The following is a 26404-nucleotide window of genomic DNA, read 5'->3' on the forward strand; positions in this document are numbered from 1 at the left end:
GGACTCCATTAGTATAAACTAGAAATGTCACCATGAAAAGATGTTGTCCATTTGAAGAAACAAATATCTGAATATCACTGACAGAGATCCGTGAAAAATGACCATGGATAAAATTTGCATTAGGAAAGAAACTGGATTATGATAGTTTTCTCTTTTAATTAACCTTATTTGACCTTTGGCTGGACGACTCCTCTGCGACACTGTCTTTCTCTAGATCAGCGTAAAAGTCTGGATCCCAAAAAATAGGTCACAGCCTCGTAGTCGTTTATTTTTTGTGTTTTAATGAGCTCGGGGCCAAAGAGTGAGATGAGTCTCTTCCATGAATCCCAGGTTTCCTGAGGTTAAGAGCTCTTTGATTCACTGAGGCATCGAGACACTAGTAACCTGCATCAGGAGAAAACATATTTGCTAAAATAGCTTTTCTCGTTTTCCCTGGAAACTTTTCCTGACATTTGATGATACTTGATGAACTAAGGATCCATATTTATCCACGGGGGGAAAGAAATGGACATGTTGAGAGCTTATGCTATTTAAAGGGATCAGTATGGTAAAGGAACAGGGGTTATCTTGTAACGGCCAATTAAAAGTACTTTCTGAGCTTAGTTTCAGTTGAGAGGTTAATTATACATTTTACATATCACTCGTCAGTTTAAGCTGCTTGAGCTGACGACTGGGACGTGATGTTTAAAAAGACTAGAGCCTGAAGACATGACGGAGATGGGAAACAGGTCTTCACTCAGGAAGCTCCACCTGTGCTCCACCTCTGTGCTCATCTTTGCATCAGGAACCAGGTAAAACCACAGAGGCTTCATCCATCTTCATACACAGCCTATGGTGCTCACACTTCTTTAAGCCGCTTTAAAGTGCAATTAGCAGCATATATTGACCTTCAGTGATGGTTAATCCCCATTCTCCATGCAGCGTGACCCCATTATATATCTGTTGCTGAGCCCTCCCTCCCCTCTCCTCTCACTCTACAGGGAGAAGAGAGATACTGGGTGAAGGGCAGAGGAGGAGAGGAAGGGCAGGAGTTAATATGTCCTGAAGTAAATCAAAAAACAGATATCGAACTTAAATCGAATCTCTATTACTGAAATATGCAGATTTGGCTGCAGAGTACTAGATGTTCCTTCACTGATGTGATTTCTGAGTGTGAGCCCTCCAGCGCTCTGTGGCCCATTTTGAATAAACGTATATTAAGCAGCGTTGCACATCTCAATCTGCAGCTGGAGTGGGAGGACAGACAGACAATGCTGCAGAACGGTTCACGTGGAGCATGTTGTCTATCGGCTCTGCTGCATGTTGCATGTTCTCCCTTGGAGCTGGTGAAGTGCCCGTGCATGCCAAGGCCCCCCCGGCTGCCATGTGGGCGGATCAATGTGAGCTCACTTGGAGAAATCATACGTTTCCATACGGAGAATGTGGGTGAATCCGTGCATGTGATGGTAACGTGTGTAGGCTGCTGCTGAGGCTCTTTGATTTCCCTCAACAGGAGGAACAGATCCCAGGGAGAGGTGGGGGGGGGGGGGGGGGGGGGGGGGTTATATCATCTTCTCACACAGATTAGATTCATTTCACATCCACGTAATCCCACAGCGAGGCATGAGAATCTTTAGAATCTGTAGAATCTGTAGGTAGAGGGACGAGACTTTTGTGCCGGGTGCTGGTTTCATTTCTAATTTGAACATTGATCAAAATTCCTCTGCTATCTGCCTTTTAATTTGTCAGCATTCATTTGCAGGAAGGTCTGAATAGAGATAAGTCAAAAATGGTCTGTACCTAAAAGAGTTAGTACATGTACAAGTACTTTATTCCTTTATAAAAAACTGTTTTGTGTGGGAGAGGCTTGCATATATGTTTTTTAAGTTTTCCCAGTCATCTGGCCTTTGGAAGAACATATCATTCCCCCCCACACACACAGGTCAGTTTCCACTGCAGCAGAATTTGAGACGCATTCGAGACAACAAGTATATTTTCTTTCAAACTAAAAAACAGAGCGAGCGAATCAAAGCCTGTAGGAGAGCGAGTGAAATCCGAGGGAGCAGGACGAGTGAGCAACAGTGAGCAACAGCATCCTCCACTGATCTGCTGTTTGAATGGAGGGGGGGGGGGGGTTTAAACACTGAGGGCTGTACAGTGCAGCACGCACTCCTCTGGGAAGCACGAGCGTCCCCTCTCTCTAATTAACAAGTACTTGACAGAGCAGCTCAAGGCAGCCGAGCTCACAGCAGCCATCTGCAGCAGCAGCAGCCGGCGCCTTGATACTGATTTGAGCCAATGATGAAGTAAGTCACACTGACATCAGGCTGCACACGGGCAGACACGCACGAGAGCGCACAATCTGTGTGCTGCAAGACGACAACTCCTCATCTGACAGCTGAGGAAGACCTCGAAGGCCGGAGCAAGAAACAGGACGTTCAGATTATCAACCAGACGGAACAGGCTCATACCTGGATGGTCATTGATGTGATGGAATGTGATAGGATGTAATTGTGCAGATGAATGGAGGAATGGAGGGGTGGAGGGGTGGAGAGGTGGGGTGGGCGTAGATGACCAGGGGAGACAAAGTTTGTCAAACCCCTGGATTCACAGTCAACTGTAGGATGATTTTTTGACCACAAATATACAACTAGCATCACAGCTGTGCAAGGTGCCAACAGAAAACCACAAAGGTTGAAGATAATGCATTATTTTTCAGATAAAAACTGTCGAAAAGTGCATTTTACGTCAATATTTAAAGAACTAAAAACACGTGAGTCCTCTACTTCAAGGGTTCAACTGTGTGTTGCTTCAGTTTCTGCCCAAAACCACTCACAGCAAAAAGAACACGTGTGTCCCTTCTGAATCTGGTCTGAGAGATCAGGTCTCAAACGGATCCTCGATGTATCTTGGGCATGTTCACACTGCATGAGCATAGAGCTCTCCACTTGTGATCGGATCACTCAGGACTCAGTGGTTTTATCACCTTCAGAAAAGTGGTTCAGACAGAAAGCAAAGCTACAAAGAAAGAGACGCACCACGACAAAAAGTAGCACATAATATAAACAGCTGTCACTCAAAGATCCCGACAAGCTTCCTAACCTAATATTTGTCAGTCAAAGCTGAGTTCCAATTCTCAAATAGTTTTTGCACCTGCTTGTGCTGCTCTAAAGATTGTTTTTATTTATTCACTCTTGAGAGGAACAGTTGTTATTTTTGTTATATAATCGTACTTTTGCTTTTATCATCGTGCTGTCGCCTCTGAGTTGTGCGTTTTACAGGAAGAGACGTCGGAGTCACAGGTCCGAACAAACACGGGTTTCTCTGCCAGGCCTCATTTTAATTCCTGTTCAACTTTAACTTCCTTGCTTTGTTTGGGAGAAGAAAACAAGTTCCTGAGGAGAAGCCGACATGAAACCATGAAAACATTGTGTCAGCTCTCTGAACGGCTGCAGCTCTCGATGAGACTTCCTGTTCTGCTCTTCTGACCGAGGCGAATCTCCTGAGCTATAATCCTCAGTGGAATTCAATCCACGTTTGTTTTTCTTCTTACACCTGAGACCTCTTCATCCTCATACTGTCCTGTCTGGATGTTTAGATCACAAACTGTCTCTTTGTGTCCAAACAAGAGAAACACATATAATCTGAAATAACGTCCATCATATAAATCTGTTTCCTTGGCGTCTGGGAACACGACCAATGAACCATCTGTCACTCATCATCTTCACACACACACCCACCACACATACAGTATCACAAGTGTTTTTGTGTTGTCACGTGCACATGTGTGTGCATGTATGAGCTGCTGCTGTGTGTAGATAACGTTCCCTGCAGGTTTGTCAGTGACCTCGTGTTTCTTTAATTCATCAAATCCAAACAGACTCAAACCTCTCAGCAGAGCAGCTCCTCATTATCCCTCCGTCACGACTCCCGTTCTCCACCTGTGGCCTCGTGTGTCGTGTGTCACAGATCTAATTGGTCTTGATGTCGCTGTCGTTTCCTGTGATCTCTGCTCGACTTTGTTCTTCGTATCTGATATCGCTTGTCTTCCAGTGACAAACTTCTGTGAGTGAGATGATGAAGTAACTCGACTGTAACTGCAGCTCCGACTGTTCTTCTTCACCTTCACTGCTATGGAGGTTTTCCCTCTGTATACCGGGGCGTTGTCTTTCTGTCTCAGAGCAGTTGGAGGACTTCTTGATTTCACATTCTGATTTTAAAAAAATGCTCTCACTCAAAACCATGGGCTGGCACGCAGACACACCTTAAGCTTAGATTTCCTGCGCCCCAGCTTCAGCTCTTCTCCTCACGCTGGTTCTGTGCATGTGTGAAATATCTGCAGTCACACATATTCGAGTGTGAGCGCTTGGTTTTGAGTGACAGCATCAGAGAACATGAAATCAAAATGTCCTGCTCTCAAACTGAAAGACCAGGAAAGAACCCACTAACCCTAATAAGCCTGATATCCCTGTTTTGTACTGGTTTTCCTGTTCCTGCAGCCAGTGACCTCTGCATGAGACTCATAATGTTACCCTGACCCCTGATACACAGAGGTCAGAGTCACGACTTGTTCACTATCATCTCCTCCTCACAGCTGAAGTTATCACGCAGCATCAGGAAGGAGCACAAAGTTCTGACTCAACACTCCACAGGGTCCGTCACCTCGTTTCCCGACATGAAAAGCAGATCTGAAGTCAGCGCTCTCTCTCTCTCTCTCTCTCTCTGGAGCCCCGAGCAGATATTCTCTTATCTGCTGCTGAGCCAACAAACAGTCATTAACGGTGAATTATGATACGTCTCAAAGGGGCTCTGAGCCGCCGCACTTCAAAGAGACGGGCCTCCGCAGCGACCGGCTTTGATGTGACGTCTGAAGTCCGTCACAGGATTATGAGCCGAGGAGATTCAGTGTATATGATCTGAACCTCAGGGCAGAAAATAATATAACGTTTGTTACACTTACGGCTGAAATCGTTGTTTAAATTGATTTTACTTCCAATAAATGAATCCCTCTATTATCTAAACCATTTCTCCTCTGAGGGATGTGGAGGCAGCAGGAGCGGACCCCTCCCCCCCCGCCGACACATCGGGAGTTACACATTAAACTCAGGAGACACCCCCGAGTCCAGGGCCACGTGCTTTCAACAGGTGAAGCCTGAGTGCACTTTACGGCCTGGACGCTGGTGAGAAAGTTCAGAGTGCAGGTTGAACGTGTGAGGAATGTGAGCTGGAGCTAACTTCACACACACACACACACACACACACACACACACACACACACACACACACACACACACACACATACACCCCTGCCTGACTGAGCCTGGGTGAGGCCGATCTCTGTGAGGCGCTTACATGTTTGATCAGAGAGTCGGAGTCTGAGCTGATCGATATCGACGTGGATCCCCATCGTCTCTTTACCAGACCTCCGACACTCCACTGGGTGAGTGAGTGTGAGAGAGAGAGTGATGGAGGAGACTCCAGCTGAGGCACTGACCTCGATTTCCTTCACCACTGAATCAGATTTAATAAACTTTGCTCTCATCTCTGTGTGGTTTGCAGAAGATAATGTGGATCTAACTTTCAAGTGCAAAAAACTTGAAAGTTAAAATCACATTAATTAGTTAGTGTCACCATGAACACACACACATGCACACACACAACACACCACCCGCTGCGACACACCAGTGCACAAGCTGCGTGGGAGGCGTCCACTGAGAGCCCTTCTAATTGTTTTATTTTTCTTTAACTTTTGTGTGACTTATGTGTCTGTTCTGTTGTTCTTCATATGTGTGATTGTCATTTGTAATTTATAACATGTATTTTATGCCGTCTCCCTGCACTGAAAATCACTTTATGCTCCCAGCTGGGAAAGTGTTATTCCAACCTATTATTTATCATATCAATTATTGATATTTATAGTAAGTAATGTCAAGTTACAATAGTGTAACTCTATAGTTCTAACAGTACATGAAATAAATAATGGTGTGATAATATATAATACATGCGTCTGACATTGCTGTCGTAATATCAACTGATGCTATAGGTGTTTCTGCAGAGAGGCTGTGGAGCAACACATCTAACGTCATTCTGGGATGTTTACTTCCTTCTGAAGAGATTTCATTTCTATTTGACATGTTAGATCCAGAGCTCGAAGCAAAGAAGAACCAACGGATGTCTGTCTTCACTTTCCCCTCTTTCACCGTCCCTCTCTGCTCGGCCTCAAACCAGAACTTTCACCTCCTGTCAGTACGATCTCACCGCACCCCCGGCGTCACTTCGGTGGAACACTCGGACTCGACCCCCCCGAGGTGAAGCACGCAGAGAACATTCCCCAGTTTACTTTCTGGCCAATAATCCCTGGTCTGTGAAATAAAAGGTTGCAGGGCCCGAGTGGAGCCGTCCTGACCTCGGCTCTAATGCACGAAATAAAGAAATGAATCAGCCCAAACACCAGTGACCCACTTCACCAGAGAGAGAGAGAGAGAGAGAGAGAGAGAGAGAGAGAGAGAGAGAGAGAGAGAGAGAGAGAGAGAGAGAGAGAGAGAGAGAGAGAGAGAGAGAGAGAGAGAGAGTGATGGAGTTCAGCATGTTGGCAGCGGAGGTTAACGGCACTGATCCGGCGTCAGCATGCAGACAATGTGCTGCGTCACTGAACTATTTCTCTCGGCATCCCTGCTCGCTGCCAGCTGTATCAGCCGCTTTAATCTGTTGGTCACGTCCCCTAAAAATACTCCTCCCTCCCTCCCTCCCTCTCTTCTCTGCTTTCATACAGAAGACGTCCTTGTCCTCAGGGAACATGACTGCAGAGGGGTGTTACCACAGAAGTGTATCAGAAAGCGGGTGTAACCCACCATCAGAAGTGCAGAACTCTCAGACCAGGAAAGTGCAGCAGTTGCTTCAGTGTTTTTTTTCTTTGGGGGACTAAAATTAAAAGACATTTTTGCTTTTGAGAGGTAAGACTTATCAGAACGTGATCGTGAAGCGATGAAGTTACAAGAAAGTTAGAGGAGTTGTGTGATTTGTGTGATCTGAAGTGAAGCCGTGAGTTTGTAGATGGAGTTTGATGATTGTGACACTTTCTGCAGCTGGAGCAGGAAAGTGAGACTAAAGAAGTGAGCAGATATTCACAGGCTGGACTCAACTTTACTCATTGAGATTTGGACAAACAGACTCAACAAACCCACACTTTATTAGTTTTTACCGACTTTGATGAAACACTTTAACAACTGAGACAGAAAAGACCAAGCTGCACCGAGTGTTTATGTATTTTATTTCTGTTTTAAAGGGATAACTTTCACCTGCAGAGACTTGGACAGCAGGAGAAGAGAAGAAGCCGAGGACGGTGAATGAAGACGACACAGAAACAGGTCAGGATCTATCAACTCTTTTAATAAACAGCTGAACAGTTCAGTTCCAGAAGTTCAAATCTCAAGTATTATCTGAAAACCGGTTTTGATTATCAGCCATAATATTTTAACCATCCTAGGTAGATTTACCACAAGTTACGAGAATGTGAAACAAAGTTATTTTCTCCTGTAGAAGCCACAACTTTTTATATTAAACATGTTTTATTCATGACGTCATGAGAAGTACTCCACTACCCACAATCCTCAGGTGTAATAGTGACGTCTCTAATTGGTGCTCCCCGTTACCATGGAGATGTTTACAACAACCACAGACATCATGTCATGTTAAATATACGACAGAAAACAGTATTTTCTGAGACATTGATGGATGAATGAATAGGAAATTTGCTGTTGAGCTCTATTGTAAATGTGAAAAGTGAAAGTTGGGATGTGACCTGATGGTTTTCATTGTTTACCTCCAGCTGCTTCATGTTATAATTTGACCTCCGCTGTGTCCCACCCTCTCGTCACATCTCTGGCCGAGCTGCTCACGAGCTGACGTCAAGTGTTCCTGGGCGGAGTCGCTCTGACATGAACAAGCTGTTTTCAGATCAGTTAACATGTCGTGACACTTAAAGAACCAGTTGTTAACGAGCTCGAGCCAAAGCAGGAAACACACTTAATTAAAACGTTCCTGGAGGAAGTGGTGACGACAGAGAAGAAGAGAAAACAGCCCTTTATTCTCAGGGATCCTTCTCACTGAGTCGGTATGGATCCCATTAACGACCTCACTGTTCCCAGCAGGACACGCCCTTTTAAAGATTAACACAACAACCAGTGCAACCCATCTGGTCAGTGGCTCACTGCTGCATCATGCAAACTGCAGCAGCCTGGAGAAGAAGAAACACAATCTGCTTTCCTCCGAGCTCCCACTGCCTCGGGGCGTGTGTGTGTTTGTGCAGCAGCGTCACTTTGTGTTTAGCCTGAAGATAAATCAACGCCTGCATTGTCGTCGTTTACTACTAAATGTGAGTTTTGGATCCCGAAGGAGATGAAGATGTTCTCAGTATCACATCTGTTTGGTTCTTTCTCCCCTGGCCACACCCTCCATATGAGGGGACCGGGCACTGATGGACACCAGAGATCTGAAGCTGCACATCGGGCAAGTTTATTATTATTATTTGAAACGAATGAAGGAATGAGTAACTTGAAGCTTGAAGTAAATTAAGCTTTGAGATTTGATGCAAACACTTCCCCGGCTTGTATTGAAAAGAGTAGAGTTGGTACAGACGATGCTTCTACCCCCCCTCTGATGCATTACCAGGACAATACTGTACTAACGGAAGTCGTACTGTGTGTCAGAAAATCATATTTGATGCTCAGACTCTGATTTCTGCAAAATGCAAACATGCAAAAATCTGCCATGTAGCAGCGAGTGCATGTTTTTATCAGGGACACACGTTTCGTTGAGCATGACAACAGCAAACAGGAAGCAGCTATGTTGTGATGGATTATTGCCTTGAACACAAACACAAACACACACTCACACAGACTCACACAGCGTCTCTTGGTCCACCGCTCTGAATCATTTATGATTTGAGCTGTAATTTGCATATTTGTATGTGTGTGTCTGTGTGTGTTACAGTGAACAAACCGAAAGTCAAAAGACGCCCGGGGACGAAGAGGAGGAAGAGGAGGCAGCTGATGCCAGAGAAGAGGAGCAAGCGACTGAAGAAGAAAACAAAGAGTGTGTGAACTGTGCAGCTGCAGCCGGAGCCTCAGCCACTATCAGGTGAGATAAGCAGACGTGACTGTGAGAACAGTGAGGAGACACAAACACACACACACACACACACAGACAAACACACACACAGATAGAAACACACACACAGATAGAAACACACACAGACAGAAACACACACAGCGAATGGAACCTCTGACTAGAACTGTGGCTTCTCACTTAACAAGGCTGGAAACATAAATAGCCTGAAATCATTTTGAGGCTGTGAAGCACACACAGCCTCAAAAGCACACATTCTCCTCCAAGGCTGAACTTTGAAAAGAAATCGAACTTACCCATGAATGAATATAGAAACAAGGGTCATGTGATACCGACAGAATTCAGTTTGGCCTCCTGACCCCCCCGCCCCCCCTGGTGCTTTGGCAACTGTTTAATAAATGTTAAAACAAACACAAAACATTTTACTTCCCCAAACAACTGGGACGAGTTGTGCCCCTCAAATTATGTATCATGAATAAAAAATACAACAACTGAATAATTTCACTGCATCAGAGAATAAAACCAGAACTTCTCCCTGAATTTAATGACCTGATTGCTTTGATGAATAATATCTGTGTGTGTTTTTCAGTTTGACGTCTTCCACTCAAAACTAAACCCGAATGTATTATTAAAAACTTTTAACCTCTTCTTTTACTTCTGTAAAGACAATATTTTAGGATTTTATTTTGTATTTGTGTCATTTTATTCCCTGTTTCATTCTTTTCCGTTCTTCTCTTATCTTAAATCAATCGAGCATCTAGTACATGAACCATAGACTTTAAATAACAAATACAGTTATACATACATATGAGCTTATTAATATATGACCTGTAACCTCAACCGAATGTATCACTGTTATTTTTAATGTATCGTATTATATATATTTAGCTCAGTCCGACCCTGGCATCCGACAGCGTGACTGAAATGACTGAGCTGCTTTAACTCGCTCTGAGGAGAAACACACGAGGAGGCTTGTGTTAGAAGTCAGAACTCGGTGCTGACGCAGTGTTTGACCATGAAGAGAATCCACACTTATCTGTTCTTTACCCACAGGCTGAAGTAAGAAGTCATCATTAGTTCTCCATCATCTTCTGTTTCTTCTTTGTCTCCCCCGTGACTGTGTCGTCCTGGAATCTATTATGTCTTGACAGATGATAATGAACCATAACTAAATCTCAGCCTGAAGAACAGTAAGTTAACTCCGGCTGACAGAATGGAGCCGTGTCTGAAGAACAGCTCTACTTCAACTGTACCGGAAAAAAATCCTTTCGATTATACAACAGCGCCACGAGGGCAAAAGTTTACTCCAACTCGTCTGAGCTCATATTTACCTGGTGCAGGGAGGAATAGAAAAGGGAAAGAAAAGTCAAAAGGAAGTCACAGTGGACGAGTGAGCGTTTCGCTTTTCATTCTGGCGTTTGTGATATCGGGTTCGAGCAGCGTGGCCTGTGGGAGTCGAGCCTGAGATCACTTACACTCAGTGTTAAGGAGTTTCTATCCGTCCAATAAGACACATCCTGTACCTGTTTCAAAGTAAAAGCACTCCAGTGTTTCTGTTGACTGAATCCATTCATTTGTTTTAAAGTTTGTGTTTCACTTCGACTGGTCCAGCGTGTGAATCTCAGCTCAGCAGATCAGACTCTGGTTCGTTCATGTCTGAGATGTTCTGGAGTCACTCATCTGTATTTACAGTCCTGTGCTTTTCCTCCACAGTACGTGAAGAGGTTGATGATCACGTCTCCATTGAAATGGCGAAGAGGATGTTTCATGAAAGTGGCGACGATGGCCGATCAGGTGAGACTCAGTGTGACTTAACTTCAAATATATATCATGTGGTGTAGTTACAGGGTTGAAACTCACACACTGAGTTCACGTTTCCTTATCAGTGCCCGACGCCTCCATCCGTCCCCCTGCAGCCCTTCAGTATAATGTCCCAGAGTTTCAAGATATTCCCCAACTAACATGAAATATATACGATTTTAAAACAAGCTGGAACAGAAATCTTCAGTTGTGTCTCTTTTCTCTCCTCATGCGAACAATGACCCGTTTGTTCTCGGTCGTTCTGTCCAAGTTCAGCCTTCAGGCCACGACTTAACGAATCCACTGAGCTGAACCTCACTTATGTTTAACCCACTTTGTCATTTTCTACTCATTAGTTTTTTTGTGCCGTCTGTATTTTGCTATTTGTGTCACAAAGCTGTGATTCTGTGACCCGGCGTGCACCTTTAAACCTTTCACCTTCACAAATGAATCTATATTTATCTGTAATTTAGCCTTGGGAGTTGTTTTCATCTCATACTTCATCTGAATTCTTGTATTTCAGTCATGGGGATGTTGACAGTGCAGGTGGAGCGGGACCCGAAGACAGGGGCCACTGTTGTCAGATCTGTGGCCCCCACGTCCGCCGGGGCCGAGCGGGTCCACACGGTGTTCGACGACGGCAGGAAGAGCATCCACACCGTGGGGGGGTCAGGAGGTCAACCCTCGACCGAGGAGCTGGGCCAGATCCTGAGCGTCATCGACGGGGTCGGGATGGAGGCGCTGCTGGACGAGGTCACAGTCGTTCCCAACATGACGGAGGTGAAGACTGAGAAGGTTGAACGCTCCGGGATCCTGAAGGAAAAACTCCCGTCTCTCTTCACCCATCAAGCTGTGTCTAAAGACAACAACGTGTTGGACAGAAGCTACGAGTTAGAGGCCGAGGCGAGCGTGGACGACGGCGATAAGAGAGAGGACATCATGGCTGTTGGAGACGTGGGAATAGAGGATGTGGACGACCAGAGGTTGAAGGACGGCCCCGTGACCCTTTTGTTCCTGGGATACACGGACGCCACATCTGACCAAGGCGATGGCGAAGAGGAAGAAGAAGGGATGCTCACCGCCGAGCGAGTCATCATCACCGAGGACGGAGAGGAATACCTCATGGAACCGGAAACAGCTGCTTCACCTCCGTCAGGGTCAAACGAGGCAGCAGAGCAGGAGGTGGAGAAAGAGAAAGAGCTTCAGGACGTTCCCCTGGAAGGAGCTGGAGCTAAAGTCCAGAGAGAGGACGAGGACAAAGGGTTGAATGAACCATTGTCCCCCAGCACAGCAGAGACAGGAGACACCTCCAAGCCCAAGACCTGCAAGTGCTGCTCCGTCATGTGAGAGAAAGACTCTCGACTTGATCCTAATGTTTCAAACCACTGTGCCTCTCCGCACACACCACTGCTGCTTCAATGATCATTTATCTGAGTGCACACCAGTATGAGCCCAACATGGTCCCAGTGGTTTGTCACTCAGCTCGGACCCCTTCACTTTGTCAAAGAACCAGAGCCTCAGGATGTTTTAAGACTGTTAAAGAGGTGTGATTAAAGATCCACTTCCACCCCCTGGTGGACAAAGTGGAGCATTTCAATATGCCCTCCTGCAGCTGTGCAGTCTCACCTCAAGTGACCTTTACTTTCTTTACATTGGGATTTATCAGTTGCCTTAAAAGCCAGAAACTATTCCATAGGTACTTCCTCCAGGAATGGAAAAACTAAAGAGGACTGGGAGAGGAAAGAAATTCACAGTTTGCAGCATTAAGATGATTAATCATGGTCTAATTGATTTTAATTAATCAATCAATCAAATGTATTTGTATAGCCCATATTCACAAATCTGACTCATAGATCTTAACAACGTGGGACATCCTCTGTTCTTAACCCTCAACAAGAGAATTAATACTTGATCAAGAAGAATCTGAAACACTGAGGACGAGTTTCTGAAGGTTGGATGTGACCTCAGTATTTCTATAATCTGGGTTATGTCCTGTTTACTGACGTGTTTTATTATGGTGTCACTGTGACCTGGTATAAGACGGATTCATTACAGTGGCTGTTTACGGGAATATATGCTTATTAAAGAAATATATAATTGTGTTCATGTATTGTGTGATTTCTTAAAGCACCTCATAGTTACTGCACTAATAATGAGTAACAACATGGGACTGGTTTTCACTATTTCACTTTCTAAATCTTAGTGTGGAAATATTATAACATTAAAAGGGTGATTCCAGTATTTTTCAACCTGGGTCCATATCTTTACATACACATTACAATCGGCCTGTCCATGTCACTACATTGTCTCTGTGGGTGATTTGAACCGAAGAGGATTTTGTTTGCTCACATGACACAGAGGACAGGAAGTACAGCTGCTAAGCAGATCAGCTCCATCATCAGCCGGATCATTCATATTTCCACTGAGGTGATCACACACAGAAGATGGCTGCAGATCTACGAGCAGGTGGGTCTCTTCTTCCTTCAAACTCTTCTGCACCATTGGTTCAGACCTTTTAACTTGTTTACTTCCTGGTTACACTTCTCTCTCTCTCTCGCAGGTTTTAATAGTAGAGCTTCAAGAGCAAGAACACAGACTCAGGAGCTTGTGTTATAGTCAAAATCAAATCATATCAAAGTATTTGAATATTTGTTGAATAGTAAAATAATCTTCTACATGACAACAAGGAGAAAACGTCCCTTGGAAGGTGAAACAAACAGGTTAAGCTTGTTTAATCCACTTTATTATGTCTTGTTGCTCATAAGCTTGATATTAAGTATGGTGGTGCTGCTGCTGATAATCCCAAACTGCAGCGGCTGGTATTAAGCTCCTGAATACAGGTGTAAATATAGACTCACACATGCAACCCCGATTAAGCAGAGGCGATATTTTCAATTAAGGAGGAGAAGTGTTGAAAAGAGGCTGCAGAGTGTCTCCATGCTTTCTGTGACTCACTACACACAACACGTGTCTGGTAACAGCTGTAGATAGAAGGATGATCAGTAATATATATAATACCAGACGAGAACAGAATGTATCATCGAATAAAAACTGCTTCTGAAAGGAAAACTCTGAGTCCAACCGGGCAGGCGGATATTGAATCTTGTGCGTGTCCCAAAACAGACCGAGCAAAGCTGATTACTCTTTCCCTTTGTCAGCAGAATGACCTGTGCTCGGCCACAGCCGGGGGGGGGGGACAAGTCACCAGAACATCCTGGGAGCTGAAGGCTCTGCTCAAAAGAAATGAAAGAACTTAGGTCATGTAACAAGGCCCGGTTCCAAAGTGGGGAAACAGAATTACAGAAAGGTGCAGGATCAACTGGTCTGTGCTCATTCATCTTGATTTATGAATGTGCACAGCATCAAAATTAATTTTCTGTTACTTTATCAGTATCATTTTCTTTTCATCTGAATCCAAACAGGGCAGAACTAAAGGGGAACACAGAGGAAACAGCTGATAGTGTCTCAGAAGCTCGTCCCCATGGACCCAGGTCTCGTCTCCAGAGAGGACGGGCGTCCCTCCATCACTGACACAGACGTCCAATCAGAAACGTCTGGTGAGAATCCACAAGGTGAAACCAAGGCAGTGACCAGGAGATACCACGGCCTGATGGAAGACGAGGGCGCAGATGATGTCTTCATCCCACCTCCTCCTCTTCCTCCATCCTCCAGTGCTCTTCTGCCGCCAGCAGAGAGCAGCACAGGTGGAATGGTGAATAATTCCAGTGTGACCCATTCAACTGGGGCAACTGACGCCACAGAAGATAAAGCTAATCCCGGCGGCTTAGACTGGCATCATGGTGAGAGGCAGTTAATGGCAGCACAGACCAAGGAGGATGAGGTAATAGTCAGAGGGACAGAGACTTCTGAGGAGTGTATGGACGCCACATCACCGTCCAACCTCAAGGTCCTCACGCCACCAGCTGATGAAGACCAAACATCTAGTGAGGACACTGGTTGTCTCATGGAAACATGTCAGGATCCATCAGGGACAGAATCAGATGAAGAAGCTGGGGATGTTGCGATGTGGACGGAAACCGAGGAGGATATTGACAGTCTAACTGAGACAGACTCAGATGTACCAACGCTACCTGGTCTAATTGGGAAAGATGATGCTTCAGAGCCCAGTGGACCAGACACCAGTCAGCCACAGGAACCAGAGACTCCTGCTGAGGAAACCGACAGCGATGAAGAGCACGTTGACACCAGATCTTTGGACTATAAACTGTCGAAGAGTGACTGGGTGAGGAGAGAGAGCGGCAGCAGTGAAACACAAGTGTCCCAACATCCCAACTCCGAAGGCTCTGAAGGGACGACGAGGACAGAGGGAGAGACGGGAGACGGCAGCAGGAGAATAGCAACAGATATCCAACAGGGAGAGAAACTGCTTCAACGTCTGCAGCTGGTGCAGCAACGGCAGGACGGACAAATGATGGAGACGGCCCAAGGAACAAGAGGTAAGGAACAGAAGGACTTTGAGACAGAAGTGGATCCAAGAGAAGTGAGGATGATGGATGGAGCTGAGATGCAAGAGAAGAGAAGTCACACGGTCGTGGACGAGGGAGCAAAGGTGAATGTGACCGAGAAGGAAAAGAATGGGGATAAGAAAGAAAGAGTGTCTTTGTCTGCAATGTCTGAGGATGCAGAAGAGGCTGATAACTCTGATGATGATGAAAGTGAAAGATGGGAGCCGACAGATTTGACCCCAATCGACCCTCATGTAATTCCCAATATTTCATCCCAACACCGATTCTCAGCTGCTGATACCTCTGTGGAGAAACAGATCCAAGAGGAAAACCAGGCCATGCAGAACCTGCAGAGATCTGGAGCCATCTTCAATCTCACAGATAATCCAGATGTGCTGGAGATTCCCTTTAAGACCAATATCTCGCTGGAGCCACTCCCCTCCCAGGTGGATCAGCGCTGCGATTGGCAGTTCTCTGAGCACAAGATGCAGAAGGAGATAAGTCAGGAGATCCAGAGAGAACTGGTGCTGGTCAGCCAGGGGACGATCCCAGGAGGATACAGCAAAGAAGAGATCCGGAAGCTAGAGGAGACCAAGCTGCTGTTTGAGGCTTTCCAGCAGGATAACCCAGAGGGTCCGACAAGGCTCAGGAAACATCCCACCACACTAATAAGAGGAGATGTTAATCCCTCTGTGCTGGAGCGCACGTGGAGTCTAGAGAGGTTTTCCTTGGAAAGTTCCCTCAGGCTTCACAAGTCAGAAACCTCTGAGAAGACAGAGAAAAGTCCTGAGTACCTGAGATCAAGAAGCCCAACCGGGGGTTCACGAGACAAAACACGCTTGTCCCCTTACGCCAAACAAGACAAGCATTCACGCCTGTGCAGGAGCATGGACTCCATCACCTCGGATGGTTCAACCTCCGCTGCTGAGGTGAGGAGCAAAACCAGGGAGGGCCGAGAATCTCCCGTCCTCCAGCGAAACCCCTTCTTCAAGTTGCGTCCAGCCCTGGCTCTGCAGCCGGAGGTGGAGAAGGACATCCGTCAGGCCCGAGAGAGAGAGGAGGAGCTCCGAAGACAGAGGTGCAGTCTGTACGGAGAGAACAGGAGGAGCAGCAAGGAGGAGGAGAAGTCAGGAGTCACACAGACGCTGGAAGCAGGTGAGTGTGAAGGTGACATGTCCACCCTGCACATCAGGGATGGGACATGTAGCTTAGTCCTGAGGGACATCAGAATCAGAATCAGAATCAGAAGGTATTTATTGCCAAGTAGGTTTACACCTACCTGGAATTTGCTCTGGTTATTGGTCCATACAATGAACATAGAAACATAAAAACACAATAAATACACCACACATAAGAATAACAATATATATTTACTCACTATTTACTTCTTATTTACTCACTTTTTCTAATATTTATACAAAGTAACATTTATTTAGAAATAAACATATCTATATAAAAATATATAAAAGATATAAAAGATAAAAGATATAAAAAGTGAAGTAAAAAGTGAAATGCAAAATGCAAAACAGTAAACAGTGTCAAATTGCAATATGCAATGTAATGCAGTATAATATAATATATTATATGTTTATATTAAACATCGCTAGTCATAAAGCTGTGTTGGTAATGTTACTTGATTATGAACCAAGGAGGTTAATTTGTTTAACTTCAACACTTTGCAAACAACTTCTTCAGTACTTTGTGATAAACGTTACTAAACTTTTGAAAACAAACTAATTAAGAGTTTAAAGAAGTCATCAGGTTGAGAAGCTGCGTCCCGTCAGTCCCAGTCTGTGTCATTTGAGTCTCACTTAGATCTTTATCCAGAGCACATCTCTTCTTCTGACACTCGGCCTCAGCACTTTAACGAATGCCTCTCCACATTAGCCTCACACAGCTTTATCCATGCGGTCTTATCGACAACTTAGTGTCAACTCTGTCCCTGATGGTTAAGGGCACGTCGCTCCTCTGTGAGTCAGCACATGCCGGTGGGCTGAGTGACAGCAGGAGGGCGGCTGTGTGATCTCCAGCTTGAACCAGGGGCAGGTTCTCGTCCTGCAGGAAAGACCGAGGACGGGAAACGGCGGCTGCGTCTTGTTGAAATGCATCGTCTGCTGCGGCTGCCTAGGAACCCTGCAGCAGAGCTTCAGGACCTGACTCAACCGGGCACTTGTCATTAGGTGGCACCATGTTCATGTTGTGACTAGCTCGATAACGATGTGTGTGTCGGCTCGAGGTGAAGAAGATGAAGTTGCATGTGACAGCAGAGCAAAGCGTCTGGGCCAAACACAGGAAATGAAAAGTGTTCAGTGTTGTCCCGACCGTCCACGACACTGAACATGTGGCACCGATACACAGAGATGACTCCACACACGACATTCAATGACTTTTAACACTGAAAATATCACAATGATGAGGTCAATTATATCGTAAATAAATATTTTATGTTGTTGATATCATTAAAGATTCTATTTGAACCCAAACTAAGAGCTTTTATTGAGCTTTTTTTAACTGAAAACTCAATCTGATAATCAGAATACAAATAAGGATCCTCTTTTTCCTTTTGCTAAATTTACTAGGATTATTTTTAATAAGAGCCTGATCGCAGATGTTCGGTGTGAGGAGATTATTAAACAACGCATTGGAATTTGCACTGAGGGTGAAAAACAAGAGTAAATAGCAGAATAGATGCAGTATCATTATTTTAGAAGAAGATTTTTTGGCTGAGCTGTGCACAACTTTCCTCGACACAGTGGATGCACTTTTTTAAAAACCCACAAAATAATATACTGTAAAACACGACTGGACTTGGAAGTAAAGCTGAAGTTACTGGGGGAAATAAGCCAGAAACATTCAGGCAAAAATGTGGTTTGGTCTAAATATGTGTGAGAAATGCTAAATCATTTAAAATCTTGTGTTTTTATTGATATCATCCGTCTCACTGCTGCTTCCTGTCCTGCAGACGTCAGGAAACAGTCCAGAGGGAAACTGGAGCGCGTCTGGCCCCCCCCCTCCAGGAGAGACCAGCAGAAATCTGAGCAGTCGCAGGTGATGTGTCAACTGCAAATATGTTTTGTGTACAGAACTGGTGAGATCCCAGTGTGATTGTATGGGTGTTAATATTCTCACCAGTTCTGGGTCAGGGTGACGTGTCTGTCGGCATCTTCACTCTTTTCACACTCTTCATTCTTGGATAAGTACAGTTCTGAAATTGATCCTGTGCATCCTTTATATTCTCTGCACTTTCCATTTAATTCAAATCTAGAGACACAAGACCAAGGAGCTGATCTTCATCTTCTAAATCCTGCTCCCTCCTCTAATCTCACAGCAGGAGCCCAAGGTTCACCGAGCCGGAGGTCAGAAGGCTCCTCTGTGGCAGCGCTGGGAGTCCGGCCAGATCAACGGGGACCAGACGTCACAGGAAGACAAGTGAACCTGGACGTGCTGCTGCTTCTACACTTCAGATATCTACCACGCTAGAGCTGCACCTAAAGGAAGAGGAATCACTAGAACCAACATTCTAACAGTAGTTACAGCTAACAAGTAAAAAGTCTCAGGCTCTTTTATCTCTGCTTTGTATCTTGTGTCAAATCTGCTTTTTTTATATCTTATAGCACTGTTTTATTCAGCAGTTATAATAAAGACAATGTTCAGTCATAAATTGTCTCTGTTATTCTCTATGAATTGAGTTTTACTGTTATATTTCAATATAAAGTTTCAACCTTGAGATTAAAACTGCTCTGATTTTCACAAGGTATACGTTGAAATGTAATTGATTCTTCACGTAGGAAATACATTTTTATCTTCCAAAAAACATACCAATAAATATGAATTAATATTTAAAACCATTCATCCATTTTATCTGAATTGGATTATGTATAATCTACCAGCAGAGGTCAGTATAGCCTCAGAGACCAAGAGGAAACATTCCACTGTTCGTCCTTCAAGACCTGATTATGGAAACTACATTGTTTGTTCAAAGTTTTGCAAAGTATTGAAGTACTGCTGATCATTATTACTATTATTATTGTTATTATTAATGTAAATTATTCAAAACCCAGATTCTTTAACCTTAACCTGTAATATAAGATCAGATCATCATTGTTGATTGAATATTGAAGACATTTTAAGCTTGTTTTATGTGGAAGGTTCTGTGTCAACTTCTCCACCTCCATTAAATAACTTTATTAACTACAAAAGGTTCTGTTTGGTTCTGTTTCGATGCTCCACATGTCAGTGAAGGGAAGTAAATGTTGGAATGGACTAAAATCCCACTGTTCATCTCAACCTGGGACTCATGACTAAACAGAACTGTGACACCTTTGAACTGTCAAGTGCTTTGTTCTCACTCAGGCTCATTGGAACCTTCTCTGGAGGTTTTACTACAAGGCGCTGGCAGGAGAAGCTCCAGAGAAGGTTGGGAGCTTCTCACTCGGACATTTGGTTTATCTGGAGAACATCAGGAGATTAATCCTGAGCTCTGAAAGCAGCTTCATACGAATGTTCATTAACGTCGCCATCAAACAAACAAACAAAAACTATATGAGAAATTGCAGCAGTTATGTAGCATCTGTAATCTTCACTTAATTAGAGCCAACAACTACATGAACAAATCCATTTACACCAGGGTAATGTCTTTCTGTGCGTCCTTTATGACGATTCACAGAACACAAACAAACCAGTAAACACCAACAACACGTCAACAACATGAGTCTCACGGAGCTGTTATCTTTCTCTAAGTGCACTGGAATGACTGGGAGCTTGTTTATGAGGAGCAGAGCAGCAGTGGGACAGACTTTCACAAAGACGAGGTAGAGACCAATCTGTCCTGGAAACGATCCCACACATCCTGGAAACCAAGTTCATCTCCATGGTTTCACTTTGTAGAGTCTTTGGGTTTCACTCAGTCAACGGTGAGCAGGTTCGACAGCTGAAGAAGAACTGAGGCCGAACACGAGCTGACAACACAAGAAGACTCTGCTCATCCTACCCTGAGTTCATCCAACACCATAAGAGAGCTCTGTGGGGGGGTGCTGAGGAGAGAGGGTGACGGCTTTGACGTCATCACTTCTTCGGGGGGGGGGGGGGTATGCTGCTGGAGTCGATTCTACACCACCGGAGCGATGCTGGATGACTCATTCCTCCTCCCACCCACACCACTTCCTGTCGTCAGGACTCGTCAGCAAGGAACTCGTCCTCGACTCTGGACGAATCCTCAGAGAAGGGAAGTCACACGTGGACGTGTTGGACAGAAGACAAGTGAAGCTGCAGCAGTGATCTGGGGACAGACCGAGCAGGAAGCTGTTGACACATGAAAACAAACTGAGAAGGAGAAGAGATGTTGAAACAGCTGTAGAAAGAGCAAACAGCAGATTCAAGTTATGGATTAATGGGAATCTTTATTTCCCTTTCTTTTAAATATCACTTTGACATGTTCTTATGTTACTTGAAAGCTGTTCTTTAATATGAATTACATTTTAACATTGCTTATATTTGATCTATTTTGTATGTAAAGCACTTTGAGCTGCATTTCTTGTATGAAAGTTGCTACACAAATAAAGTTTATTATCATTACTATTAACTGTGTAGAACAACAGTTTGCTCTTCTTTATTAAGTCTGTGACAATAAATCTGATTCCAATAGAAGATCTTACAGCTTTTTGCTGACTGAATATTAAATAATAACATGATGAGACGGAGGATTTAATGAAGAGCGAGTTGAAAGTTATATAAAAACAACATTTGCTGGATGACGGGTGTTTCTGACGGAGACGTTTCTCCAGTTCATTGAACGGATGAGTTGCATCATGTGTGTTTATATAAAGTCTCATTTTCTCATTCCACAGAGGACGTGTTGTTTCTGTGAAATGAATGAATAGACAGTGAGAGCATGAGGTAAGAGCAGAGTGAACACACCCTGGTTAGTTCAACCATTGTCCTGAACAAACCCTTCTTTCCCTCCTCCTCCTCCTCCGCCTCTTTCTGAACAATGAAAACTCACTTGTCTCGTTCCATGACGCCACGTTACGACACAGTCACATAAATCAGTCACATCCACGTTTTCTATTTTCACTCTTTCTGTGGAGCTCAATGATTTTCTTATTCTGATAGCGTCAAACATACATTATGTATGTTGAAAAGAGACTCAGATAAATAACGAAAAAGAAAATGTGCAGCAGAAAACATCACCTGTAATAAAAGGAAACTTTACCCCAGGGAAACCAACCTTTGACCTTTGTGACCTGCCGTGCGTCAAGGGTAAAAGAAAAGTCAAATGTCAATTAAGACGTGTTCAGGCGTTGGCTCTAAATCAATCACCAGTTGGACATTTTAAAGGAAAAGTTCCTAAGTGTTTAACAACTGACTCTGACATTTGTGTTCTCAACATTCCTCCCCTCAGGAAAATGTCTGGACTTTCATTTCTCGTCTGAAAGGAGCTTTATTTATAATAGTCATAAACAACTCTTTGTCTACAGCAATAATAATCAGCTCTGTACCGGCTCGTCATCGGCTTCAGGAGAACCGAGGCACCACCAGATTGAACGTGCACATGTTGTTTACATCATTACTACAACAGAGAACAATTTATGGAATGGGTAAAACCCTCTGTTGCTGCCAATGAACAATAACAACATCGGTTGACAGTGAGAAACAAACCGAGAGAATCATCCGTCATTTTCAGAGATTTGATGAATATGAATCCTGTTGGAAATGGAAAGATCAGAAGGAAGAAAACAGTAACTCTCTCTTCTGATGATCAATCTGGGTGGAAGTCAGAGTTAAAGCCTGAAGCAGCTTGAAAACACATTATTTATATAATCCTGCACGGAAATATCAAACTGTTTGTGAGTTTCCAGGTCGAAGCCGGTTGAGCAGGGTGATCTCAGGTCTCACTGGGATAAATCCTTCTTCCAAATTAGATCCTAATCTTCCACATTTCTCCTCCATCTCTGGGTTGGCTCGGGGGGGGGCAGCTTAAGCCCTTTCAGCCAAATATTCAAAAGCTCTTTTTGCTCGGCTTCCCTCTCACGGCCGCTGCTGAGCAGCCTCCCGATCTATTTCGGGATTTAAAGAAATGACCGTGTTCTCACTCGACTCATAAGAAAATCCCTTCGGTCCAACGTGTGGAGCCGACTGGGATCAGGAGGCAGGCGTCACATTAAAGTGAAGATCACATCCTGGATGGATGGGAAACGGAAAGAAAGATCGTACGAGGATAACAACAACAACAACAACAACAACAACAACAACAACAACAACAACAACAACTTCACTGAGTTACAGCCCATAGCTGAAAGATTAGAGACACAAGCTGTGACAACACATTAGTCCGAGGTTTGTTCATTTATCTCAATTGAACAGAATTGAATTAGCTCAACTGATGGAGATCATGTTTTCATGTGTTTGTTTGTTGGATTTCACAGAAACAACTGAAGGTTTTTCCACTGAACTGGGACACGAGTCGGAGAAGAACTTAACATTCAGTGCTTATCTGCTAAAAGTGAGAGTTTGGGAAACGCTGCCGAACCCGTTTTAGTTTGAAAGCTCCTGACGGGCAGAAACAGAGAAGTTTGGAAACAAGACTCTCAAAACCTCGTGCTGTTGCTCATGTATAAAGTGTAATTTGTAAGATTATAAGTTTACATCCCTAATGTCAAGTGTGAAATAAGGCTTCTCATAGTTTTGGAAGTTCTATCGTTTTTGTGAATATCACAAAATGAAGATATACAGAAGGCAAACAGGAGTGTGCCATGTGACATGTAGGTGGCGCTCTGAGGGATTACACACTAAAGCCTGCACAGTGTAGGAGATGTCACACAATGCTGATTGTCCACTCACAATATAATCTGTGTGACAGGGTGTAGAGAGGTTGAACCACGCTGTGTGATTATCGTCTCTACAAAATTTGCTTGTGTTCCTGCAGGAGAACAGGAGCAGGGTCGTGGGAGGAGAGGAGGAGAAGAGGTGAGGAGGAGAGGAGGAGAGGAGGAGAGGAGGAGAGGAGGAGAGGAGGAGAGGAGGAGAGGAGGAGAGGAGGAGAGGAGGAGAACCACAACACAGCGGGTGCTGCCAGGGCTGCCCCGGCTGAACCCGAGCTCCCAGCACACTGGGCCAGTGTCACGCTGTGGGAACAAGGGGAAACTGGGGCATCTATATCTGCACCAGCCTCCCATTATGAACAGATTACGCAACCGCACAGCATGCTTTTCATAACCGCCGTTACATAACATCCCGCCACTCCCTCTGTTTACACCCTTTGTTCCCAAATTGAAGGATTTAATTGCCCACCACCCCCCCTGACATCTGCCTGGAACCCAATCAACTGTGTGATGTGGCTCCGACACCTCCTCTCGTCCCCATGCTGGGATTCAACTCACTGGAGTCACTGGGAACTCACTCTATTCTTATTTAACTCACACTATGATACGGCTGTAAATCAGCGCGTGAACAAGGTGGATGGTGTTCTCACACATGTAACTTATTATGGGATGTGCACCGAGTTATTAGAAGTGACAGAATATTTAGAGTTTAAATTCATATAAGTGTTCCCTTTAAATCTTGGCTTTAATTGATTTGATTTGTAAAGTTTGACTTGCGTCACTGAACTTTATTATCAAGCAGAAGAAGAGGATCAGAAAGTGAAATGGTTTATTTTTGCTGATGTTTTTAGAGGAAACCTTTCTCATTGATCTTTTCAGAGAATATTATCACATTTAAATCTCTACTTTAATAAGTTCTATACGAGTTTGGGGATAAATGTGGTCATAAAGCATCGTTCTTCATTCTTTGGCTGTAACAACTGTTGATCTACCAACAGATATGTATTCAAAAATAAAGAGCAGCTTATTTTATCAATACAGTTTATTATAAATATAAATGGAGGATATATGTTTTGCCAAGAGACAAAGAAAATATCTTAAAATGTTTGTTACAAAGAAAATATTTCTAACACTGAAAAGGATCTTGCTTTTCTTATTCACGAAATGTAATATTGGAAGAACAACAGCGAGGCTGCTCTGAATTCTGGGTAAACAGGAGAAAACAACACAAGCCTCTCATCATGATGATGTCACAGGAAGTCTCTCCACCCTGATGCTGATGATGACAGATGAAAACCTCCAGTTACTTTATTTCTGCTCCATAATAATCAGATTTCTTAAATTGTGCTCGTTTCCGCTGTTTGCTTGTTTCATATTCTCCTGTTACTCAGATGAATCCTTCCCCAGTCTCCAGGGACACGTCCTCTGTAATATACGTAATTTGATTTATGAGCATTTCATAAGCCACCCCCCGCTGTCACCAACACCACCTCCTCGCCCCCCCTCCCCTCCCTCAGAAGCGGTTGCTCTGGAAACGGCGTGACGTGTGTCACAGCCCAGGAATAGAAGCGTGAGGAGGGAAGCGGGTCGGAGGCGTTTGGCTTCTTCTTCCTCTGTGAACGTCTCCCTCCTCTGATGGGGGTCAGAGGTCGCCCCCCGGTGATGATGAGGCCGACAGCGAAGGGTCCGTGTGGTGAAAGCATCACCGGGTGGCGAGCTGAGGGATGACTGACATGTTCTGTGGTGCAGAGCAACAAGAAATGATCAATAAACACACACAGACACACACAGACACACACACAGACAGATTGTTATGAAACAACCCCCCCCCCCTTTCCTTCCAGGTCAAACAAACTGAGTCATAGCCTATTTATAGATCCTGCACTACATCTCTCATGTGTACGAGCCCTGGATGGAGGCTGTGATGATTCAGAACATGAGCACAGCTTCTCTTTTTAACTGCAGTTTTCTTAGTCATCAGACAAACAAAGAAGAACATTTACCCTGGAAGCTCATTCTCCTTATTTTAGGTCTGAGAGCAGAGAACAAAACAAGTGTGTTTACCTAAGTTACATGAAAGGAATCGACTCCACCAGGAATAAATCACTTTATATCTTTTATTCAGGGATGAAATAATGATGTGTTTTCACCTCAGGACACAGTTACTGTTAATGTTAGATTGAATAAGCTTCATTTCTACTGTGCATGACAAGAGATCACAAATCTGATTATATCATATAATTGTACCATAGACTCATATACACATCCTACAGACACACTAACACAAACTAATTTTGTGTTTTTTCTTTGCCAACACCTCTTCTATATCCGACCCTCGTCTATTCTGTCATTTCACCAATAAAGGAAAGGAGAAGTGCAAGCACCTAAAGCAGCAGAAAGTATTTGTAGGAAGAGACAAAACTGAGACCAAAGAGGAAGGAGGCTAAACTGCTGATGAAAGTTTTCAAAAAATTGATTATGAAATATTACTGCCCGACAGCGTGGGCGTCGGCTGCTCTGATCCTCGTTAGATAACGTTACACGTCAGGTGAAACCAGGACGGAGCTGGCGTGTGGCTCGGTGCTGCTGCGGCAAAACTGTGTCACTGCCGAGGGATTTTCTTCTTCTAATCCGTAGTAAAGTAAATGGGACAAATGCTTATTTAAGAGCACATCCTAGGGGGGGGTAACAGAGGAGAGGAGAAGATGTGTAAATGAAACACAGAGAAGCTGGAGAAGAGGATCCCAGGCCTTTCGAACAGGTGGCGTTCCGCCGAGGGCCACGGGCGTGACCTCCATCCGGCGGCGTCCAACTGTGTCAGCGGGTTGATGGCCACCCCCCCACCCCCCCGCCCCCAGAGCTCTACTTCAGTGTATTTTAAGCTCCTGCAGGAACTTTACGTAACGCTCCTCTTCCCGTCAACTCGGGCTAACACCTTCCCACTTATCTGTCCGACTCCTCGCTCCTCTCTCTCCTCCTGTGGAGCTGGTCAGCTGGTGTGAGGTGATGTCGGGGGTGTGGTCTGTGCCAGCGACTTGGCAGCAACAGAGCCCAGATATTAATATCCATCCTGCTGCAGATAGAAACCTCCAGAGAGAACATGAATTATGAAGAAAGGCAGGAAGCAGAGATGATGTGGCTGTGAAATCAAAGGTTTAAATCTGCATCCACACATTACAGTTGAAGATTAATGGTTAATTCATAATGAGACGG

General features: G+C 44.4%; 1 protein-coding gene across 1 annotated transcript; it reads left to right on the plus strand.

The window, feature by feature from the left end:
- The first annotated feature begins 10829 nt into the window (after window positions 1-10829).
- Window positions 10830-12252, plus strand: LOC133022580 (uncharacterized). The gene is made up of 2 exons (XM_061089406.1): window positions 10830-10899; window positions 11429-12252. Exons 1-2 carry the CDS (start codon window positions 10854-10856, stop codon window positions 12250-12252), a joined length of 870 nt encoding a protein of 289 aa, XP_060945389.1. The 5' UTR covers window positions 10830-10853.
- The last annotated feature ends 14152 nt before the right edge of the window (window positions 12253-26404 follow it).

The sequence above is a fragment of the Limanda limanda genome, chromosome 17 (genome assembly GCF_963576545.1).
Source record: "Limanda limanda chromosome 17, fLimLim1.1, whole genome shotgun sequence".
Taxonomy (NCBI): Eukaryota; Metazoa; Chordata; class Actinopteri; order Pleuronectiformes; family Pleuronectidae; genus Limanda; species Limanda limanda.

Bases quoted from the DNA above. Each gene is read 5' to 3' on its own strand.
- LOC133022580 (XM_061089406.1), top strand. From the start codon at position 10,854: ATGGCGAAGAGGATGTTTCATGAAAGTGGCGACGATGGCCGATCAG. The intron at 10,900-11,428 runs GTGAGACTCAGT...CTTGTATTTCAG, and splicing joins TGGCGACGATGGCCGATCAG to TCATGGGGATGTTGACAGTG.